Source organism: Larimichthys crocea, chromosome VII, assembly GCF_000972845.2.
Source record: "Larimichthys crocea isolate SSNF chromosome VII, L_crocea_2.0, whole genome shotgun sequence".
Classification (NCBI taxonomy): Eukaryota; Metazoa; Chordata; class Actinopteri; family Sciaenidae; genus Larimichthys; species Larimichthys crocea.
Genome location: NC_040017.1, coordinates 26956103 through 26980811, shown reverse-complemented (window position 1 = coordinate 26980811; position 24709 = coordinate 26956103). Strand labels below are relative to the sequence as shown.

Sequence of the window (24709 nt, the reverse complement as noted above, 5' to 3'; positions counted from 1 at the left end):
TCACCGTCTTATCCTGCTGCTCCGGGATTAAAACTTCAGGATGCTGTTCTGTTGAGCTTGGACACAATAATAAAAACACCATAAAACATTATACAGCCTATGTCACAACCTCATGTTGTATGTGCATAATACTATATTTTAGTTGGACTGTATATTTATATTTTAATTGTGTTACTATATTTTAGTTGGACTGTATATTTATATTTTAATTGTGTTTTATTCTGCAGTGATGCACATGTATAAACCATTTTACTGTAGAAACCATCAGAGCTAAAATACACTATCTTAACAAGAAATACTGAAATAATGAATACTGAACAATGGAGACACTGGATGGAGTAAATATGACAATAGAATCAATAAACTAAGCTGAAAAATTCTGAGAGATTTCATTCCAGCATGTTGTGCATCTAAAAAGTAACAATCAATGTTGGTAACTGCAGTTCTCCTTCTTCCTGTGAATTTTACTCATCAGAGAAGATTTCACAAGCATAATAATTAGATAAACATGGGGAAAGGTCAGTGGATTTCGAGGGTTGAGGAGAAGGCCAGGCAGCTGTCTCACTGAAGAGAGTGAATGCACACGAGTGTTATATTATATAATATGTAATATATTACTTCCTGGTGTAATTTAAGAAGTCTAACAGCTCGGATCTGTACAGAAAATGTCATGAGGGTGATTTTATAAAATCAGAAATGTTTCAGGTGTGAAATTTTAAAAAACAGTCAGCTGATGTCAGCTTGGCCTTTCCAGTGAAATGTCCTTCTGTTATTTCAGCGCAGAGTGACACCACACTGCGTTTCTTCGCGTGTTGACAGCAGCCAGAAAGACGACACCCACACTGGAATAAATGCATAGTTTATCATATCATAACAATAACTTCTTCAAGGCTACATTGTAAATAAAACAGTCTAGTAGGTTTCGGGAGTGTAGCCTAAATTATGAACAGGACGTGAGGTGAACAAACCGTGTCATCAAGAAGAGGTACATTAAATATTTATGCTCATTCTGGGAGGCGATGCAAGACAAAAGTTGCTCTAAAAAGGTAAAATTGCTGCAACTACTGAGAGTATAGTGAGTGATCACCTTGCATTTCATACAGCTACGAGCTACCGGAGATCACAATTTAGGCTACTTCTGCTACAGTACAGTATCGCTTTAAGTTCCTCTAGATACCTGAATACAAACAGCATCCTGCTGTAGAGAGAAAGAAAGAGAGAAAAGTCCATCATTCCACTAAAGGCATATCATAAAAAGAAGTCTCCATTAGTGCAGAGCAGGGGATCTCAGAGTGACGTCCTCCAGGGGTCTCAGTGGGTCTTGAGGTGAAATTAGCGGTCCTTGAAGGGGTTTTCAAAAGGGGGTGCAGTAGGATCTTTGGGGTTGCAGTGGGTTTCTTCAGAGAACACTGACTGGTTTATTTGGGGGTTCAAGAGTTGGTTGCATTTGTTAAAGATCTTCATGTGGGCATTCTTAGAGGTTTTATAAAGTACATGAGAGAGTTCAAGGGCTTTCTGGGGATCTCAGGGTATTCAAGGTGTTCTAAGTGTCCGTGAGGGGGGTCTTCAGTGTGGTCCTTGTGTTGGGTTTCAAATGTTCTTGAGGAGGTGTAAATAATAAGTTACAATCATTAGAAAGTGCACTAAAGCATGGATGGATTACTGAGAGAGCCTACTGGGCACAGGACCAGGCCAGTCTGAAGTGAACGAAGTATCAATACTCTGATTACTTTCACCACATGTTTAAAATGACGATTCAATAATATTAAAAATACAAAAGGAACAAAAACAAAAAACTGCACAGATGAAACAACAATTATCGTTGACTATCATTTTTCTTACTACTGTAGTACTGAGGTTTCTGGTATGACAACCTTAATGTGGACTCCAACACATCAAGTCTGTTTACAGGCATTCAAGTATAATGTGAGAGAGTTTTATGATTCCTTTAAGTGATGTCACTTGAGTCAGCATCGGTTAGGGCTGAAGATTTTAACTTCTGGTGTGGAGTTTACCTGAACACACCTGAATCTCTGAGCAGACTGTTGGTGTAATGCAGACTTCATGGTTTGACAGGGAAAAATAATGTGGAGAATAAAACAGATGATTCATCTGGTTCTGCTGCATCGAGTCGGATCGTTTCTCATCGTGAGCCAGACGACGTTATCGAAGGACAATGGACGTTTGTAGTTACAGAGCTCAGTTAGAGTACAAATGTCCCGATCCTGATCAGATTCTTTTAATACTGAGTATCTGCCAATCAAATCAATATTTGATTTAGCTGATTTATTTACTTCATATTACAACTACACTACAAACTGAGGCTCAGGGCTGCATCTGATTATTTATTATCAATCAATCAATCAATCAATCAATCAATCAATCTAGCAAATATTATTTGTTTTTCGTCAGGAAATCATAAAAAATGTGAATCTGAAGCTCCCAGAGCCAGAGGACACGTCACCTGATCATTACAGCTGAGGCTGCAGTAACATTTCATTAGAACAGAGTAACAATAGGAAAGTGACTGCAATCAGTTTGACAGGAGGAAATCTTTAAAAAGCAGAACCTGCATCTCAGGATCTTTGATGGTTTCCTGTATTCTTCTGTGTCTTGTAGTGCTGCTGTACAGCTTCTGTGCAGATGAGTGTCAGTGTGGATTTGTGCAGCAGAAAGCTTCAAACTAAATCTAAAGTTCAGCTGCAGTATTTAAACCAACAGCAGCACCTAAAGAGCTCTGGTTCATCTGCAAAGTGTCTTTTTCTGGAGGCCTTTTACATTTCTGTGCCCAGCGGTCCATTGTGTCAGAACCCATCCATGAGTTAAAGGATGAATGACTTTAACACTGAAGCGACATAAAGCAAAACCAGAACCGGACTGCTCTGCTTGTAAGGGGAGGCTAAAAACGTCCTTTAAGATTCTGTGACAGGAAAATGCTTAAAAACACACGGACCCCCTCAGGACTGGGTGTTTGGGTAAAGCTGGCAAAAAAACCCAACAACAATCACCTGCACCCACCCCACCTGCACCCTGCATGCGGAACACTGATGCATCCCGGCAGCACTTGCCCCCTCTGTCCTCAGTCCGCATCCCAAACTCCGGCTGCGGTCATGTGTCTCTGTGTGCGGTGCTCTCCCATCCATCCCTGCTGCAGCCTCATGTCAGGTGTGTGCAGTCACCTACATAATGTGTGTAGATGTGTGCGTGCGTACGTGCGTGCTATATAGTCATCCAAACCTCGGCGCGCACTCGGTGCGGTTGGGTGCCGCGGTGCTGTTGGTGCTGAACTGCGGGTCGGGTTCCCAGAAAAACACATAGTAAATGACCAGGATGAACGCAGCCACGGACACGCAGAGGAAATACACAATCGCCATCGCCACTTTCACCCAAATCTTAGTTGACATGTTGGTGTGCTTGGCCCGCAGCTCCCCGGGATAGCTCGGCCTCCGCTTCATGTCCCCGTTCAGCTTGTCCGCGGTCACGCTGACTTGCCTGCTGGCTGCTTTCATCTTGGTATTAGAGCAAAAACCTCAGCCAACGATTTTCCCTCTGCTGAGTGTTGTGTGTGCATCTGAGTCCGGACAGCAGATCCAGCTGTCCCCCTCCTCCGGTCCACGGCTCCTTTCTCCTCCGGTGCGGGCTCAGGATGCAGTCTAAACCGCAGAGCAGCAGCTCGGGTCCCGCAGCCTCCTCCGGTGCCGTGTCCGCAAGACTGGAGAGCCCTGACCCCGCGGAGTCCTCAGTGCGCACCGGGCAAACTGAACTCAAGGAGGCTGTCCCTGGCATCAGCTGGATGGGACCGCTGTCAAGCTGGACAGGGTTACACAGGCAGCTTCCGGTTTCAAAATAAAACAAACTATAACTGCAGTACAGAGAAATAAGGTTTTTCAACAGGCTTCATAAGAACAAACATCAGTGATGTGAGGGCTGGACAGAAATGAGCAAGATAACTGTTGTAAAAGATGGAAACATTTTATTGTGAACGGAAATGAACAATTTAATGGTTTGTCTTATATAATAATAAACATATGTATAATAAAATCCAGTAAGCTGATTTGAGTCGAGCTGGTGTTTTGCAGTGTTTATCCAACAGTAGACTGTTTTATATTTCTATTTTAATAAACATGGTGTTTACAGAAACTAAGACTGTAAATAAACCTTCAGGAAGCAGCTGAGACAGTCATGATGCTGCAGACAGAGACTCGCTGTTTTAGATGTCTGTGACACAGAAATTAAACATTCTTTCAGACTGCCCACCAATCAGACCCCCTTCCCTTTAGCCCAGAGTAACAGAAGAATTCACAGTTGGTTACACTCTGAGGACTTTTATTTTGAAGGAAACCGGGGCCGCCGCTCTCTCTGTGTCTGGCTTGATGCAGCTTCGCTTGAGGAGGGGCAGAAAGTACGCAGCACCCACCGATTGGGTCATAGTTTGAGGGGAAACGTCCCGCAGCAGAAGACGGGAGAGATGCAGTGTTCACCCACTGTCGATCAGCATCACATTTTCTGCTCCAGCCTGAGAAATCTGCTCAGCTGCTGAGCAGATTTGCAAAAAACCAAAAAACAGAGACATCAAAACCATAAGAAAGCTTTTCCTACACAGATGAGTCAGACTGCAGCCTTATAAACGCAGGCAGAGCATTGAGGGGGCTCTAACCTTCATTATGTGCTGTTCATGGGGATGAACAGGAGCCGCTCTTCTGTCTGTCCTGCAGCATCCGTCAAGGTCAAATCATGCCCAAGATTCAAACACAACACCACAGCATGTATGTGCACGGGGCAGGATGATTTCATACCGCCACACTGCCTGCTGAGCAGGACATAAATCTATGTGTCTGTGGTGGATGGATGCAGCAACATTATCAGCACAAAACATTCAGAGCATCAGTGGAGAGAAAAGCCTCAGCCTGACACTGAACATGATTTTTATCACACCTGCTGAAGAAAAGAAGATTTGTCATAACGCATCAGAGGAATATATTTATTGGCTAAATGAGAACACCAAAAACTGGCGTGTGCTTTACATTTCATGTGGGTGCAGCTGTACAGACATCAGGGCTTCTCTCTGACGGGGACATTTATTTCATCGATGGCTTTGACAACATTAAAAAGCTACAATTTCGGATTCATGCTGATAAGTTTATGAAAACAGCTACACAGCACTCCAAAAAAGGCAAACCTTGTTAGTTCTCAGTTTCACGTATCAAACAGGTAGACGTAGAAATAGAGGAAACATCTACTGCCTTAAATACAGTCAGTCAGTCATCCAAGCTCAGAAAAACAAACGTCCATTTGCAAAAGAAGAAAATAAAAACAATATTTTTCTTAGCCCACAGGCTACATTTTACACAAACACCCGACTGTGGAATGTTCCATTTAAAAACTGTACATATTGCAGTTCCTTTCAACCCAAATGCATCATTTTTATTCCTCCGTCACGGCACACAAAAACGTTAAAGCGTCGCATTAATCCGCGAGCCACCACAGCCGACATGATTCAAAGAGCTGATCACAGAAATCAAAGCACAAAGTCAAAAAAAGAATCAAACTAAAGCCCTTGGTCTGCTGAGGTATGAGTGAAGGGTTTCATTCCAAAAGAGGCTACAGCCCTAACGTGATTACACAAGTATAATTCATGTTTCTACACTTTCATGTGAATCTGTATCACCAGATTCTGAGGCAATTATTTCCTCAAAACACACCTGTTAACAAAAATATACATATTTAATGTAAAAACACTAATTTCATGTTAAGTTGTTTGTTTTTCTTTCATACCTTAAAGCCATTTTGGAATGAGACCCTTGATTTTAAAAATAAACTCTCATTTAGGAGGCAGTGTGTCATCTGAGGGGAGACGGGAACTCGTGTCAGACGGATGTGACAGACTCTCTGTATGACTGATGATTCACATCCTCACAATCACAAAATGGCAGCACAGTCTGTCACTGAAAAAAAAAATTAAACCCTTTCTGATTATAAAAGGCAGAATTAAACATGATTAAACAGCAAACAGGCTGATCTAAGTACATCATTGGTATTTGATGGATTTCAGATGTTCTTAAACAAAACACCTGATCCTGGAAGTTCATTCAGGTGAGAGCGTGTGTTTGTCTGATTTACATCTGACACACATGATCACTGAAGTCAGTTATTGTAGCACGCACTCTGATGAAAAACAGAATAAACGACACTTCAGGAGGCGTCAGTCATTCTGGACAAAGAGAACTGACGGTTTCCCAGCAGAACAGCGCCAGTGTTTGACGTCCGGGAAACGAGACTCAACAATCAGCTGCCTTTGTCCGGTATGACTGATCGCACTTTTAAAACATCGATCTACCTGCACTGAAGCTCGTGTAAACATTCTTATCATTTTAGTTTCCTCTCTCGTGACAGAAAATAAAATTGCTCCTGTGGGTCTGATATGAAAAGAAACAGATTTTAACGTAAATCTAGAAAACCACACATTAAAAGCCACACAATAAAACAAAAGAGCAGGACAGGCCGGGGGGTGGAGTCCCATCTCTACATGATGGAGACAGAGCCGAGGCCACTGTGATGGTAAAGTCATGAAGATGGCGCCACAATCGCTCACAAGAGGCTTTAAAGTTGCAAGAAAGTCCAGTTTAGAAAAGACTGCATTCAATAAAAGTCCAGAGTGAAATAGTTTGTAGATGAATCCAGTATCGCTCTGCAGGTGATTTACATTTATTTCCAAAAGTGGCTCAACAGTCTCGTCCTCGTCTCCGTTAACAACACTGGAGCTTGTAAACCAGCTAACTGTACAACAGGCCAAACAGTTCATGTCAGAGGGAAACACATCAGAGTCTGTCTGTGTAACAGGCTGTTCAGCTCTTTCTGGCTCCAGAGGAGACCTCTGTGCTGCTGCTCGTCTGCTCGATGCTTCAGGACACTCACCCCAATCTCAGACCAAACTGTTGGCAGTCAAATTGCATTATGGGTAATGTAAGAGCAATATTTTGACGAGGAAGATGTTCTGCTGCATCGATTTAAAAAGAAAACTTCAGACCTTAGAGAAGTCCAAGAAATCAAGAACTCTTAACAGACCGAGCAGCAGCTATTAACCCTGGGTGCTAGTTGGCATGTGAGCGTGTTGGTTAGGTCAACAACGAGCTGCCAAACGAGTCTGATCGTTCTTCAGAGAAGTCATTATGTTACAGCCTAAACCCACAGATGAGACACGTCCGTTCTGTCCCTGAGACAGCTGAGCAGACACATAGGCGGACATTATTTTATGAACTGATCTCAGGCCAGTTAGGGCTTGGTGTTGTGATTTCTTTCCATGTAAAGCCAGACCACACAGCGTGCTTCTCTAAATGGAGACGGGGAGAGCTGAGCAGGCATCTGTTTGGCTTAAGGGCACCATCAATGGGCAAAAGATGCAGGACAGTGGATCAGCCCATAAGCAGTCAGTGCTGTGCACCGTGTTATTGTTATCGCCTAAAATACTGAGGAGTCAGCTGATTCTGCTGCCAGGCTCGATGGGGTCAACTAATAAAGTCTCGGGGGGAAAATAAACTTGTCACTGACTTCCGTGAGGTTCAGTGTGAATGTTTCCTCAGCACGTGGTTTAAATGATCTTCTGTGAAATGATTTATACTCGACACACATTTCTACTGCGATCAGGCTCAGTTCATTTTCCAGATGTAGAAAACCTTGAAAACCCACTTTGAAGCTTTTCCAAATTCAAAACCAGTGACTGACTTAAATTTTCATACCTTACTACTTAACAGAGTGAGACAAAACACGGCAGTGGCCCAGAGGCGATCCACAAGACTCAGAGATAGAGCTGAAAAGAGGCCGGTCCAAGGCAGCGACGCACAGTCTCTGCTCCTCATGATGGTTTAAGTGTTTTTTAATTTGGGTGTGTGATGGTCACTGCAGTGATGAGTAGTGTGATGATCGTCCTCCTTCCATCATCTTTCCATCCTCCTCAGAAATGAGTCTGTTTGTTCCCAGCAGCTTCATCCTGTTGATGCAAACACAAGGAGGAAGTGGTGAGGTGTGAAAGGGGGGGCAAGATCGTGTGTGTGTGTGTGTGTGTGTGTGTGTGTGTGTGTGTGTGTTTATGCTTAATGCTTTTACACAAAGCACATCCCAGTACCATAAGAGTGTACATTTCCAGAGCGAGCAGCCCCGGGGGAGAATCCTTATTGTGACTCTAGCATCATTATTGCCATCACTGCACATTCAGCTTCTCTGCTGCTCAGTGGGAGAAGTCATCACATGCAAAGCGCCTGATAATCAATACCGATTATCAGGCCGCTGTACTGGATGTATACCACAATTCCCGACCTTTAAGTTAAAGCCAGAATTTTAAACCTCAAAATACATGCTCTTTTTGAAACATGGTTCTGATGAGGGAAAAATAAAAATCCCTTTTATTACGTGTTATGTGCCAGACTAGACTAGTATCCTGAGGTCTGTCCTGGTTGCCTGGCAGCTGGTCTAACACCAGGAAATAGTCCAGCACATATAAAACCTCCTGTAAAACACTGACCTTATGTGCCTACACAACAACGACAACCGAGGTAAAACTTGTTACCAGGCGAGCTGTAGAGCTGCTGGTTCTGGTAACAGAGACCCGTACATTTTGTTGGAGGACTTTAAAGGAGGATTTCAGTTTTAGTGTTTGCTCATACTTCACATCATTCATCTCCATCCACAGTTCACTGTGGAGTCTCACAAGCATCACATGCTTTAATTCAATCAGACTTCAAACGGTCTCCGTCCTGTCTGCCCGATCATCTGCCCAGTACGCTGCTGCTGCTCATTTCCTCTCAAAAGCCTTTTAAAAATTTAATTGTGCCTCTAATTTCCCTGGTTTCCTGATCTCCACCCTGACACCAACACACACAATCAACAGATGTGTGTGTATGCACACGAACACACAATGCCCACATGAGCTCATCTGATTTCTGCCATTTATCACAAATGAGTCACCAGGAAGAAGTGTAAATGCAATCAGCGCGTCTTTGACACCAAAGAACAAAAGACAGCAGCGACCCGTCCTTCCAGACAAAATGGAGGAATTCAACGTTTACACGTTCTACTCACACTGTGGACCCGCTGATTGCACAGCGGGTCCACATGACATGGTCTCAGTACATGACAAGGAACCACATCAGCTGCTGAGCCACAGAACATGTGGCTGTTTTGAAACAATTCAAAAGATGTTTAAACCTTTCTAGCATTCTTTCAACAGCAAACTAAATCATACTGAAGTGGTCCCTCCCTCCTTTAGTTCTTCGATATGCTGCATGATCATGTCTCGTTTGTTTTTACGCTCTTTAATGAAGATAAATGGATGAAACTGGGTTTTCACACGATGTCAAGTTTAGAAACAAGTTGATCTGAACTGATTTCAGAAAAAAACAAACAAACTTAGCCATTAGCCGAGTGAAAGCAGCGGAGCCACAGGCTGAGTGGTTGTTCTAATGAACGGGCTTCCTCCAGTCTGTGGTTGATTCACTTATAAACCAAAGACACAAAGGATGGACCGATAGCTGACACTCACTAACCAGCATGAATGGTTCTTATTCCCACTGGTGGCTCCGTTACGGATCAGTCATGGCATCATGAGGCGCTTTAGTTCACCAGGTGGAGATATGTGGTTTAATTTTCAGGAAGTGCTTGAATCTACTGCATCAGTCTCAATAACAATAACAGCTTTTTATGGGTTGGCATAAATAAAAAACAACTTTACATCCATTAAATATTTGATCAGTAATGTTCAAACAGGACAGCAGTCAGGGTCTTAGAATGACTGCAGGTGTCTCTACACATCACCAGTCTTAATATTATTTACTTAGTGTTTGTATTTTTACCACTAAAACATGTTTTCTGTAAACGTTTCAACATTTAAAGCCTTTCTGCGTGTTTTGGGGTTTTCTGTGACGTCACCCAAAATATGAACATCTCTCTCATATAATATGAGAGGCCGTGGATTTCTGCAGGGACAGCACGCCCACACAAAGGCCTCGAAAAAAGCTGGACACCAAGCATTTTGGAGTTTCTGGAATGAGTTAAGCATTACATTTACATTTTATTCTAAGAGTAGGACCAAAATGCATCACTCTTTGGACTAATCTCTACTAAGCTCGAAGCCGCCTGATGAATACAAGCCAGTTAGTACTGAAATAAGCCATCAGCATTTTATGCATTTATTGTCCACAGGCGTGTAGTGAAGCTGCTTTAGAATGTTTTCGTGGCATCCTGAACTCCCAACTCTGTCAACTACAGCACGCTCATCAGGAAAACTGAAGGAGCAACAATGAGAGGCGTCACACCAAAGTTTAGTAAAGCAGGTAGCAGTGCAGCAGGGCAAGCATTTTCATCGCAGCTACAAAGGGATGAAGACAAAAAGGGAAAAAGGATTTACAAGATGAAGAAAGACGGTGAAGTTAGTACGTTCAGTCCATCACAGGAGGAGCAGGAGGACAGGCAGGCAGAGGGGTCCTGATTGGTTAGAGAAATACTGTGTTTGTGTTATGTGGCAACAAAACGCTCCCACACATATGAAAGAAAGAAAGAAAAAAAGTCTGAGTGAGCAGGAGAACCACAATGAAGAAAAAAAAGATGAGGTCATCGAACAAACACAAAAATAAAAAGTGACAGTGAAGCATTCAGTACACCACTGTCTCAGAGTCACTGATATGGACCGCACCTGAGGACGTCTGCTCTGAGGACTCGGCTGTCTCTGCTGTCGGAGCATCGTCGGTCCCAGCGGGCGCCGTGTCATCGTCTTCCCCTCCTGCTGGTTCAGAGGAGCTCTGGTCAGCCTCCAGGATGGCTGCAGGGGAGGAGGAGTCCTGTTTGTCTGTGGTCAAAGAGAAAATGTCGACATTACAGTATCTCATATATTCAGCTCTGACTCTGGTGATGGCCTGACCACAATGTACTGACATGAAACAACATAAAGTTCGGTACACACATTCATGTCCCCCTCAGGATGAATTATATGAACTCTGGTGATCCCCTGTATTTTTATCTGCTACCGTTATTCAGGTCAACTTCACTTCAGGAAAGACACAGGAACATCTTGGGTACACACACAGCCCTGTTTCTTAAAGCAGCCATGTTACTCCATCAGTGTTATGGAAAAATAGATCAGGAATACATATCAAAGGAAAACTGCACAATGCACTGAAGGTTTGGCAGCTGCTTTGATGCTCCACACGTATACAGACAGATGCTTCGTGTAGCCTCAACACGGTTATCAAACAAGCATCGCACTGACGAGATTTATGGTCTAGACACGGGGTGAGGCTCCTTACACAGCAGACTGTGGTTTAGGCTAATCACCTGCAGTAATTGATTTTTTGGGCAGCGGAGATGAGCGGTTAGTTGATATGCAAACAGTTGCTTATTTACACATTCAGCAGTTATGGAGCAACATGACAATTCATTTGTTATGTTTGTGTTCGATTGATGAATTTCAGTCCAGTGTTCACTCCTGAGGGAAACATCTTTTTAGCTGCTAGATGCTCGTCTCTCTTCTTGTTGTTATGCAGCTGCTGTATTCTGGTTTTCTCTAAACGAGCGGTGAGAGTGAACACTGAGCTGAAAGTCATTCTAAACATTTTGTGGAGTCCAGTCTTGTTTGATTTTTGAGGTTTCTGTTACCTTGTGTCGGCGCAGGTGTACTCTGGTCAGCGGCATCAGTGACCTCAGAGGGGGCGGAGTCAGACACCTCAGAGGGGGCGGAGTCAGACCCCTCAGGAGGGGCGGGGTCAGACACCTCAGGAGGGGCGGGGTCAGATGGCGGTTCAGGTTCAGGTTCAGGTTCTGGTTCTGACACTATCACAGTCTGTTGGGCTTCAGGAGCAGAGGAAATGTCTGTGACTGAGCATGGAAGACAGATGTGGGTGGTGGTAGTAGAAGAGGATAAAGGAAGAGGAGGAAGAAAGGAGTGAAGAGGCAGGAAAAGAAAAAAGATGAGTTAAGATACAAGGTCAAACAGAAAACACAAGACAGGAGACAGAAATCAAGAGGAGAACGAGAGAACTACGGCATCTCTCTTCTGCAAACAAATTTCTATCCCGACAAACTGAAGAGAAACATCAGAGTGAAAGAGGATGGATGACACGGATCCCTTCACAGTATAGTAAACATTTTGAAACAGTGACACCTGAGTAAGTATCCTACCTGTATCCTCTACTCTCTGTGGCTCAGCTGGTTCACTGGAGCTGGCAGCTTGGCTCTCTGCCTCCACCTCTTGCTCCTGTTTCTGGGGTGGGCTGGACTCCACGCTGGGAGGTTTCAGTGGGCTCTCGCCTCCCATGCTGCTTCGGGGTGACTGCATCTCCATCTCCTCTCCCCAGTCTGATACAGGCTGGTGGCTGTACAGTGGGGAGAAGGGGCTGAGGGGCTTGCCTCCTTCCGGTGACTCCTGAACTGCTGCCGGTGGAGGAATGTGGACCTTTGGCCTGGGAGTCCGCTGCTCTTTGGGGCTTCCTGCCGATGTTGGTCGAGAACGAGCTGCAGGAGATGTAGAGCTGCTTTTGTTTTTGGCAGGTTTCTCTTTCCCTTTATCTTTCTTTTCATCGCCCCTGGAGTCTTGTTCTGAGTCGCTCCCTTCCTCCATATCCTCATCATCCTCATCACTGGCATCCTCCCATTCCTCCTCATCATCCTCTCCTTCATTATTCTCCTCCACCTGAGAAAAGATGGAGAGAGGGGATTACTGAGGAGGTAAGTGAAAAAGAGTTTGTGATCTAAAATCTGCAATAACTACATTTTTGGCTTCTTTCAGGCAGTGAGGTTGCCACCACCATCTCTACATTACTAGTAAGGTCGCTTGCATTAATATTCCTGATGAAGCCCCTTTTACCTTCTGTGATGTAGGAGGTTTGGCCTTTTCTTCCTCCTTCTCTTTCTTTTTAGGCTTCTCCTCTCTCTTCGTCTTGTCCTCCTTTTCTTTGTCCTCTTCTTTCTCTCCTTCCCAGCGGTTGTCATGCATGCTGTCAAAGAAAAGATGCGTTAAGGTGAGGTTTAATGTCATTAAGTTCTCCAGTAGACTCAGATAAAGATGAACAGACAATCTTTTGAAGCATGGTAGCAGACTGTAATCCTCAGTTACCTGTAGCTCGGTTTCTGTCCTCGGCCCCTCCCTCTGCCCCGGTCTCCTCTGGGCCCCTGGGTCCTGCCCTGGGACAGGAAGTCGCCAAATGTCGGAGCTTTAGGAGGACGCTTGCTGTCATCTGGAGGAAATATTGATGGTGAAAGTGAGCCATGTTATTTTGTACAACTTGATCTAAAAGGTGACTCAGAGAGGGGAGGGGTGGAGGAGATGGACGAGTCGTGACAGTCAAATGAGCAAGATCAGTTACATCGCAGCAAGTGATGCTGTCAAATCAAGACTTACAGTTATAAAACTACCTCAGTTTAAGTCAAACAAACCATGTTCTGCACTGATCCCAGAACAGAGTTCTCTAATAAAGTTAAGACATTTAAATGAGCATTTAATAAAAACAGTCCATCTATTCCTTCGTCTGTTTCTCCCCTTTCTGCAGCTGCAGTCTGGCAATGGACGTCTTACATAACATCAGACTCAAGACCTGTTTGACAGTGTTCATTTGAACTCTGGGACAAGGTCAAACGTCTATTTATTAGTGGGTGATGGATGAGTCAGAGTGAGAAGGAAGGAGAAGTGATTTTACAGATTTTAATGAGAGCTGCAGAGTGGCTCATATTATACTGTGTGTAACAGAGAAAACATCTTTTAATAGATTATTTTGATTTATAAAAACGCTCAAACAAAAACATGCTGCCTTCAAGTGACAACGTGTGGTTTAAGATGTCGAAGCTGACTTGTTCCTTTTCAGACAAGGTGAATCAGTGTGTGACAGAGTGAAAGACTCTCCCTGAATTCATCAAGGAGGAAAACAAGAATAAAATGAGATGCTGGTTTGGAAGAGATGTGACAGAGAAAAAGAAATGATCGAGAGTGGAAGGTCAAGAAAATTAAAGACAGTCAAAGTGAGAGACAGAACAGATGAGCAGACCATGGAGGGATCAAGATGATATCGAGGTGTGAAGGAAGACGAAAACCGTCAAAGTTAAGAAAAGATGTGAGGAGGGGATGGAAGGAAGAAGAGCAGAGGATGGAGAGAGGGAAGGAGAGAGAGAGAAGGTCAGAGACTGAAAGCTGCAACAGGGGAGAGGATGTAGAGAGAGAGAGAGGAGGAAGATAAGAGCATGAAGGGGGAGGAGAGGATGTGATAAAAAGGTCAGAGAGAGAAAGATACAAGTACAAAAGAAATGAAGGGATCAGTAAGGAGAAAAGAAATAACAGAGGATGATGACAAAGAGATTGAACGGAGCAGCTCGGGGCTGTGAAGAGGACACTCAAGTCATTCCAGAAATTAGAAATCACACACACGCACACGCACACGCACACACACCCACACACACACAGGCTTTAATGTGGGGCATGTGTAATAGCATAATCTGTAATATACTCTCCAGTTAGAGACACAAAGAATAAAAGAACTGAACTGTAGTTAGAAATAATTCTTCTTTTGTTTGAACCTTCTCACAGTCCAGACCAGAAGATCTGACTGATGACTGCGACCTCATCACATCACCCACACTCAGAGAAGGCGTCACAAACACCAAGAACTATTTGCATGCACTGTTTGACATCCTGAGGCTGCTGTGTGCGCAGTCAGAAGCTTTCCAAGTGTTGCCAGCCTCAGGGAAAGATTAGCAAATCCTTACAGATGCTCACCCAGTTCCAAAGCAAAACCCCGAGAAGGACTGGACTGGTTTAGGTCAAGATTCACTGTGCACTGTCTGTACGGCTGATTTTAAAGAACACATTTAGACACACATTGCATAGGGTAATGTGAAGAGCAAGCAAATTTGTGATGTAAAGACACACTGGAGTCATGGTGTCCTGAGCATCATCACAGTCCCTTCCTGTGTCATTCACAGAGCCACATTCAAGTGAGAGAGCAACTGAAAAATGTCTCATCTACGTCAGTGAATTAAAGATTTATTTCAACAAATCAGCACTGGTGACTGTCAGAGAGACTGTGGAAAGACTCAGACAGACGTTTTTTTAAAATTACAATTATTAAAGGTAAATTAAGGAAACTACTAGTTTTATCAATGGGATCTGGTTGGCACAGGTCTGTGAGTGAGGGGTGAGTTTGGTTTTGGGAGCAGCTGTTGTACTTCACACAGACACAAACTGAACAAAAAAAAATAAAACACACACAGTTTAATCTCAGTCCCATGCTGTGGTCTAACCTGAGGCCCTGCCCCGAGGCTCTGTACGAGAGTTACGCCCCCGGGCTGCAGAGAAGACACATTAACACATTACTGTATGTATACACACACACACACACACACACACACACACACACACACACACAAGAAGTCCTCAAGATAAATCAAATACATCGTAGCCATACAAACATCATTAATCATGTTACGAAATCAACAGTTATTAACACTAGTGAGGAAAATGCATGAGAGGTAGATATGCGGATACTGAGACGAGCAATGTGTTGTGAGGTAAAAGCTGCTGATCAACCATCCACTTCAGATCAAGTGGAAGTCAGAATTCCACTCTACAGACATTTGTTCTTTTTATATTCATTATCTTTTAGATTTTAATTAATCAAACTGACACCTGGTGTTATAAAATCTGAAAATATTGAGCCGTGCTCTTAAACATGCACCAACCAGGAAGAACAAACAGCGGCATTAGACTCAAGCATGAGGCTCGGTTTGCTGCTCTGCCATGTCCTGGGATTAGTACAGTCCCACAGTGAATTATTTTCTCATCCAGATGAGAACCAAGATGATTACCAACATGTCTTGATGCATTAAATTGAGTCAGGTTGTCAGGGTCAGATGTCAGTTTAGAAGGCAGAGTGACTGAAATTAAACTTGATCTTTTGTGAATGAGTTTTCAAAACAAACCTCATGTAATGCATACTAATATTCTCTTCTATTTTAATTATATAACAGCCGTTGTTGCTGTGCATCCTTCTGAAATATTCTGAATTTAGAGGTTTAATGATGAGCTCTGTTTATCGACCTGCACTTCACTGAAAGAGTCTGTTAGCACCAATAAAAGAAAACTGGAGTCCTTCTGAAAGCTCTCTCGTCCTCAGCGTGACCGTGGCTTAAGAGGTTGATTTAGACTCCGGGGAAATACTACGAGCATTTACATAACGAGCTTAATCAACTCTAATTTACATAACGAGCTTAATTCGCTGAAGGAGGGAGATGGTGTTGTGTCCTATGATGTGTGTTTGGTGTTTAGGATGTGTGTGCGTGATGACATGTTGATGTGACACGAGGTTCTGCTGCTGGCACAGTCCTGTCAGCTGTTGTGTAACCACAGCAACAGTGTGTGTGTGTGTGTACTTGCCTCTCCTGCTGCCCTGCTCGGGTGTGATGCCCTCTGCTGCTACATATGGATCCTCCTTGAACCTGTGAAAAAGCCTCAGGGTTAGACAGACACACACACACACACTGATCAAGGATCAGTCCTTCTTGTCACACCACTCTGAGTGCCTGTCAGCCTGAATAAAGATGACGACAAACAGCTCAGATCCTCACACGTCCTCTGTTTTGAGTATGAGGACCTCAGCGGAAACTTAAATGTTTGAGCTCACTGGTTTATTGCTGAGCAGCAGTTTAGTTTACTGGCATTATTCCTGCATGTCTTGAATCCATTTTGAAAGACTTGAAACTGACATGGTGCATGAACAAAGTGTAAAAACGTCAGAGGATGAACAAGTCAAAAATTAAATGTGATAAATGTGTTTACTGCTCTATTTATATCGATAAGACTTTTTAATATCATTACAATCAAAGTAGAGCAGCAATAACGAGTAATCACTCATTATTTTAAACATTTGCTGGTTAATAGGGATGTAACGATACACTCAACTCACGACTCGAGTCACGATTTTTTGTTCACGATACGATTTTTTCACGTTTTTTTTTAAATGAAAATGAGCTACAGACAAATTATGACCAAATGAATTTTTTTTATTTGTAGGAAAAAAAATCTCTCCACCACCTCGGAGGAAATGCGCCCGGCGGGGGCCAGCCAGCGCCGGGGAGAGATCCCACAAAGGGATCCTCCCGCACCGTGCGGCCGTCCCTGACCCGAGGTTAATCCCCCGTGCAGACTGCGCGGAAGTTGCGATGATTGGTTAAAATTGCAACACCCCCGAATTCATGGGGATTCACTGAAGTTGCGTTGAAGTTGCAAATTGCAACATCGTGAATTCCTGGAGGGTCTGTGTTATGGTATCATTTACGGTACAGTCAGGCCTGACGCCGATTAGCACTACTGCGCATGTGTGTAGGTGTGTGTGTGTGTGTGTGTGTGTGCGTGTGCGTGTGACACAGAAAGGCAGACGCAGCAGTGGAAGCTGCAACCACAACGTAACCTGTTTCTAATTTAAAAAAAGACGAAAAACAACATATCCTACTTCTCTCGCATTCGCCAAGAATCGCGATTCATTTTTTTCTGTCAACCGATGTGAGTCGTCATGCATTTGTACCGATTTTAATCATGTCACGATGTATCGTTACATCCCTACTGGTTAAAGCTTCTTAAATTGGATAATTTTCTTTGTTTTCTTTCTTTCAGTGAATTTAGAAAAAGATGAATGGGTAATGACAATCGTTAGTTAGATCAGAGAAATGTAGTCATAGACATCTCGTCAAATTATTCCCTTGTACTCACATGTTGTCTGTCTTCTGCGCGTCCCATTCTCGTCTCCACTGGCCTGTGGCATTGCGATGGCGTGCTAGTCTCTCCTCGTCAATCTGCTCACGCTCCTTCTTCCAGCGCAGGTACTCTGCTCTCTCCCGACCGGTCATAGACATGGTCATATCTACAGAGCCTTTTGGACCAGGCCTTCGACTCTACAGCGACAAGAGGGGTCACAAAGCAAATGAAAAAGGCTGTAGCAGGAAGAACATAACTCAGGAATGGTTTGGCTGTCGATAGCCATGTTAGCACACAGGTGATATTACTCACAGTCCATTCTTTTTCCAGTTCTGCTCCCGTCTTCACATTGTCAAAGTCCAGCCCTCCCCAGTTTCTTACATGTCTCCTGCTGCCCTCTTTGCGGTCGATGTCTGGTGCTGGTCCTGAACGTCTCGGGTCATCCAAGAAGTTACGGATCGGTTTGTCTCCATCCGGCTACAAAGAAGAAATGTAACACTGTTAGAGCACATCGTTCTTTGATTTAAGCCCAATTAAACTTTTATTCTAAAGGAAGACGGCATAGATGGACAGAAATCATCAGATACAAACTAACACAAAACTTGGAAATATAAGCTGCTCTGTTTTAATTTGATGAAGAAATTAAGACACCTGATCAACAAACATGAGTCTGATAGATTGATGGGAGACTTTGTAGGTTTAGGTGACAAATCCAAAGCAGTACAAACGCTATAAAGAATACAAACAGTGACTCTCGTACCCGCTGTCCTCTCTCATACTCGGCTATTCTCTCCATCTCTTCATTCATCTTCTCAATGTTCTGCCGCCTCTTCTCCTCCCATTCCTGTACAAAAAAACAACATATGGCTGCATCATTAGTGGAAAATTACAATTAATTATTTTTACAAATACAGGATGACTGAAAACAGTCATGCATTAAAACAGACAGGATTTTAAAACGTTGTCATATTTGCTCCCAGAAATTTGCCTCTGTGAAGAAAACACATAACAATTCAAAGTTTTGTAGCTCAGTACAGAAATAGTTCTGCACTCACCTTGGACTTCCTGTCTATGCCACCTGGTGTCCCCCCTCCCCCTTCTCCTCCTCCTCCTCCTCTTCCACCTTCTCCTCCTCCTCCTCTTCCACCTTCTCCTCCTCCTCTTCCACCTTCTCCCCCTCCTCCTCCTCTTCCACCTTCCCCTCCTCCCCCTTCTCCTCCTCCTCCTCTTCCTCTTCCTTCTCCTCCTCTTCCTCTCCTTCCTCCTCTTCGTCCCTGTCCTCCTGACTCCCCAGGTTCTCCATCTCTGGGTGTCCTGGGCTCCCATTCTCTCCTTTCCTGGCGGGCTCCTCTCTGACCTCCCCGACCCAATCGTCCTGATCCCATCCTCCTGGGGGGGCTGTGGCTGTCGCTTGGTCCTCCATGGCCGTCACCCTCCTCTGATGTCTTCCGTCCACGAGGCACACCGGGCTTCCAGTCGTTCACAACTCTCTTCTCCTGCAGGAAACAAACAGCAATCACAGTAAGGATCTCCAGAAAGGCAAGGCATGTGGAGAGGGTGTCAACACAATGATCAGGAACTTCAGCAGTCATTATAAACGTCCTGATTTAGGATGAACATATAAACTAATAAAAGTATTCTAGGTTTATGGGTTGTGAACATCCGGCAGCTAACGTGAAAAAAGAAATTCCTGTCCTGAGTTTAACCTCAGTACTTTTAATTTAAACAGGCTCATCTCCTCAACCTGAAGAATTGATGCCATACAAAAAGTACAAAAGACTAATCAGTGCTATGGATTATGCAAAACTACAACATGAACTCATGATGCTGGGAGGTGATGAGAGGGGGAGACGGGAGAGGCAGCGCCTGTTCAGTTTCTCAAGGAGCTCTTGTAGTCTGTTGTTGAGCTTTAGAAGAGATTTAACAGACTAATTAACCAAATTTGACCAACAATTTCTGACCCTGAACCACATCCATTCAGACAGGTACACATGGAGCAGATGACACCCGGGTGCCCTTCAGGTCCTTCTTTGTCTTGAAACCTTTGCAGGTTGAACATCAGGGGTCTGCAGTCATCAGTGGCCATTTTAGAGGCAATCTTCACCTCAGCAGGAGCTGACTGCACCGTTCCACCTCTTGGACCTGATTAATACCGACTTCACTCTGTCCTGCTGTCGCCACAGGAGGCTCATTAGAAACATGCTATGGATATTCTTCTGCCATCAGTTATTTAAAGCGTCTATTATCTATATGTAATATTAACAACGGTTTCAGCAGAAACCCTGAATGTACTCGCAATGCTGAACCTCCAGAAAATTATCACCTGAACCTGCAGCACCCCTGGGCTTTAACTTCAGCCTAAAGTTCAGCTTATGACATTAACACTAGATTAACGGGCCCACAGACAAGTGAGACAGCTCCATAAGTCTGCATTTTGAGTGAAGTACCCCTTAGTATCATTATTATTTAAACTGAACTATGTCATCACCATCCTAGAAGACAAAAGTTCAGACACTGCTGAATGCTGCATAGAAGATTTAGAAGTGGATGTACCAAATGAAGGACTAAAAAAAAAGGGTAGATATACTCTGTATACCTGCGCTGCACAACTGTCACTGCAACTTCTAAATGTGTTATTTTGCAAAAAACGTTTTATATGAAGCCAACCTCAAAACACTCTGCAGCTGCACTTTTAAGAAAACTGATTAGACTGTAGCTAACGACATGATCCAGGATGTGTTCAGATGGTGCTGGTACACTGGGACGTAGACCTCATAGTACACACATGTACTGGATAAACAGATTACAGAGCTCATTTTCCAGGATGGTTGTGTACTTGAACTTGCAGACAGAAACTGATCCTGTAACAGGTACAATCATCGCAGCTCTGTTTTAAGACAGCTGCCAGAAATGTCTGCCAAATCAAATCAGTGCAGAGCAGAAGACGAGCTACATGGCTGGATAACCAGTACAGAAACACAAACAGAAAACAGATGAAAACTCTCAGCTCATATAATCCTGTGTAATCCAGCGTAGATTGCTGGTTATATTAGGTCATTATAAGTAATGTGGGGAATCATTCAGCAGGCCGGATTTACAGCTAAACTGAATTTACAGGGTTTTTCCCATCAACGTGATGAAGTAGGTTGATGTGCTTCTCATATTCTTTTATATAACGCACGATGTTTGTAGGATTTTATGTCTATCACTAAAGAAATATCTTAAACCCACATGCAGCTGCCAGCCTCACACAAGAGTGGGCACAGGAGACGTGCAGAGGACCGATGCAGGGCATGATGGGTAGAATGCGTCAGGGTTTATGAGCTGCGTCCTCTGTCTGCAGGATCATCATAAAACAGATAAAGCTTCAGCAAATGATGTCACAGTTCTCCTGTAACGGATATTCACAGCACCATTTTTTTGTTTTATGGGATCAGCTCGGTGTGATTGTGTCATCAGAACGTTTTCAGGACCTCGTGTCTCACCCCGGTCTGTTTAGAAAGGTCGACTGTGACGGTCAGGTTTTCTTTCTCCGTCTTCCTTCTGTCCGTCTCCGGCTCATGGGGGCGGGGCTTCCTGGGCGTTGTCACGGCAATGCCCTCCTGCTCTGCCTTCTTCTTGTCTTCCTCTATTTCCTGTCGAGATTCAGTCACAGTGAGACAAATCCAAAATCTTTCATATGCAAAATGGAATGGGGGCATGTTAAAACTACATTTCGTAAAATGGTGGACTTACTACTTTGCTCAGTTGAAACCACAGACATGATATAATGTCAGGCAGATGACGTTCTTAGAGCTAATGAGTGACAGCTTTCTGATAAGTGTCAATCAGGTTTGCTGTGGTGCTAAAAACTGATCATAGTGACTGACTGACATCTAAAGACATAACATGCGTTTCTTCATGAAGTCTCATTGTTATCTTTTCATAAACCTGCTGTAGTATTCCTAAGGTGATGGGTCGATCCAAAGAGACATTTTGTGTGTGTGCAGAAATACTCCGTACCTGGTACCTCTTGACCAGAGCTTCATTCTTCTTCCGCAGAGCTTCAATTCGTCTGTCCAGCTCTGCATCTTTCTCCTCCTTGGTCTTGAGATCCACGGCTGAAGACTGGAACAGACAGGAGGAGCGTCAGGACATCAAACGTTTACATAACACTGAAGCAAATGAAATACTACGAATGAAGCACCTAACAGACTTTTCTCCATCTTACTCACCATAGCTGACTCTGACTTGTCTTCATACACAGGTGCCTGACGGCGTACTCCTCCTGTGGGGATGAAGAGTTCAGATTTGGTCCATTACTTAATACGAACAGATTACAATTACAAAGCATCCGTCCACTCTAAAATCTGTTTATCTTATTGCTGCTTTATTTTGATGTTTAAGCTTCACTGTGCACAGAACGCCACAGTCCAGGCATGACTTTGTGACATCACGTCTGATGTGGAAACCTGAAGCCTCCAGCACATGTACACTTTCAGCTTTAAGATAAACTATATTTGCATATTGATTGATTCAAAGCTTTCAGCGAGAAAGAAGAAACAGAATTTTCAACACAGTAAATGATTATTTTGCAGAAATTCACAAATAACTACTCCAATCAGAGCATTTTATGGTAAGGCACAAAATATGCATGAACTTTAAATCTGATGACTAAATACTAAATATACTAAGAAATGTTGGTTTAAGCATGAGAAATGTGTCACATGCCATCTATTTTCTCCTGCTGAACAGAAATTATGACAATAATCCGTAATTAACCAACAATATGTTGCAGTCCACGTGGACTGGTCAGAGTTACAGGTAATCACAGGTGAGGTTGCAGACAGACAGGTGATGTATGAAGAACACATGAATAAATCCTTCATGCGTGTTCAAAGCTTCTGTAAGCGTATTACAACTACAGCAGGGTTTAAGTTCAGCCGAGCCACAGCAGCAACAACAGACAACAGCAGACTGCGTTAAATATATCCCATCACTGAGAGGTTACTGATCAGTGATCAGTTATTGATCAGTGAGCAGTAACTGATCAGTGATCAGTTGTTGATCAGTGAGCAGTAACTGATCAGTGATCAGTTGTTGATCAGTGAGCAGTTATTGATCAGTAACTGATCAGTGTGTTGTAATGTAAGCACGCTGAGCCATGTCTGCTAAAGGCGCCGGACCCCCACGATGGAAACACGCCACCGACACGCCGACAGACAGCCAAACAACCACGGAAACGTCCACGCGCGTTCAGTTGCCACCTGGTTTATATTACCTGTCCTGGAGGGGAAAGTAACGAGAGTAAACAGCAGTGTTTGGACTCGCAGCTCTTTGCCAAGTCCTGCACCTCAATGTGTCCTCATTACACAGCTTCCTGTTAGCCGCGGCTAACTTCCTGCCAGATTCAGACCCCGCTCGGTGGTTTTAAAGACACAGCGCTGCTTTTAAACTACAAGAGTAGATCTACGACGTTTTACTAATACAGCTAGAAATGTTTGTGAGATCACTATTTAACTTTGTTTTAGTTAACAACAACGTGGATGATCCAAACTGGTCGTTATTAAGGACGGTTTTACAGGAAATATAGTTCCTTAGTTGTCCGCGAGAGGGCAGCAGCGGCCAGCGTACGAAGCTGACCTGGTAACCCAGCGGTGATGAGGCCAAATCCTGCCGCCAAACTCTTAAAGGTACACACACACAAATTCTGCAAATACTCACACTGAGATGTTCAAATACACAGACAGTCTTCCTCTGTTATAAGTACAATATGCAATATATATAATATTTATACACTCCTTTGATATTTGTTAGCAGTGGTGGAATGTAACTTAATATGTTTACTCAAGTACTGTACCTAAGTACAATTTTTAGGTTTTTATACTCGACTTTTTAGATGTTTTTTTAAATTATTATTACATTTTGCATTTTTACTCCCCTATATTTATTTGATACTTAAGTTACTTTGCAGATTTAGAATATATTTAGACAACTAAGAGTTTAACACATGTACATATCAGCAGAATTTATAACACCCCAATAGTTTTAGGGTTTAATGTGTAATTTACACATGTGTGCAGTGCATCTTGAAACCTCCAGTGCTCATATACTAAGCTGGACACAATAGTTTGGGGACATATGTATGTGTCCACCAGTATTATCATTGTATATTAATGAGTGTTATTAACTAGGTTGACCTTTTTAGTATAAAAAGTAAAAATATTTACCAGAGGTCCTTTAAGTTCATTATCATCTGCAGTCATCTGGCTTTATCCATACACACTGTAACATCCATCCAATACACAATTGGATTATAATAAGAACAAAAAAATGAGATCAACTATGACTAAGCATATTTCAATAAACCTCTCTCAGCTTTCACTAAGGATGACTCACCTGTTTTGAACAGGTGAGTCTAGTCTGGACAGGTGAGACGTGCCTGATTGTGCTTTTCGGCGGCAACAGACACAACTGAGACACATAACTGTGATCAGCCGGCCTCTCCAGGGCAACACGGGACGCTCAGGCTATTTACAGGATTATGAGTATCGATGATGTAATGTGGGGGGTAAAATATTGATTAAACCTGAGTAAACATAATAAAATGCAGCATTGCTGCCTCTACAGCATTAAAATACTATGTACTTTCTCTTTTCACTTTCTCTATCACTCTCAGATACACACACTGTAAAAGACATTACCTCTCAAGCATGCAAACGTGCTTTCAGTCACAGTCACTCACACACAGACACTCACATACACACACACACACACACACACACACACACACACACACACACACACACACACACACACACACACAGTGACAGACTATCCTGTGGCCCAGTTTCAGTGGACACAGTCAAAACAAACAGTGTACTCTGTTGTTAGGCAGCACACATGACCATGCAGGATTTGTTAATCACTTGATAAGATCGTGCAACCTGAGCCGGGTGTCTGTGCCATCATATCATGGCAGACATACAGAAGGGACGTGCTGCCAAG

General features: G+C 43.4%; 1 protein-coding gene across 1 annotated transcript; it reads right to left on the bottom strand.

The window, feature by feature from the left end:
• Positions 1–4960: 4960 nt before the first annotated feature.
• On the bottom strand, positions 4961–23280 carry ccdc9 (coiled-coil domain containing 9). Its single transcript, XM_019265577.2, has 16 exons — positions 22983–23280; positions 21937–21989; positions 21725–21829; positions 21208–21357; positions 18918–19218; positions 18778–18818; positions 18483–18566; positions 18035–18199; positions 17738–17919; positions 16406–16467; positions 13100–13220; positions 12851–12980; positions 12166–12676; positions 11644–11862; positions 10685–10837; positions 4961–7987 (listed from the first exon to the last, which is right to left on the bottom strand). The coding sequence occupies exons 2-16, from the start codon at positions 21937–21939 to the stop codon at positions 7983–7985; spliced, it is 2232 nt and encodes a 743-aa protein (XP_019121122.2). The 5' UTR covers positions 21940–21989; positions 22983–23280; the 3' UTR covers positions 4961–7982.
• Between the last annotated feature and the right edge of the window lie 1429 nt (positions 23281–24709).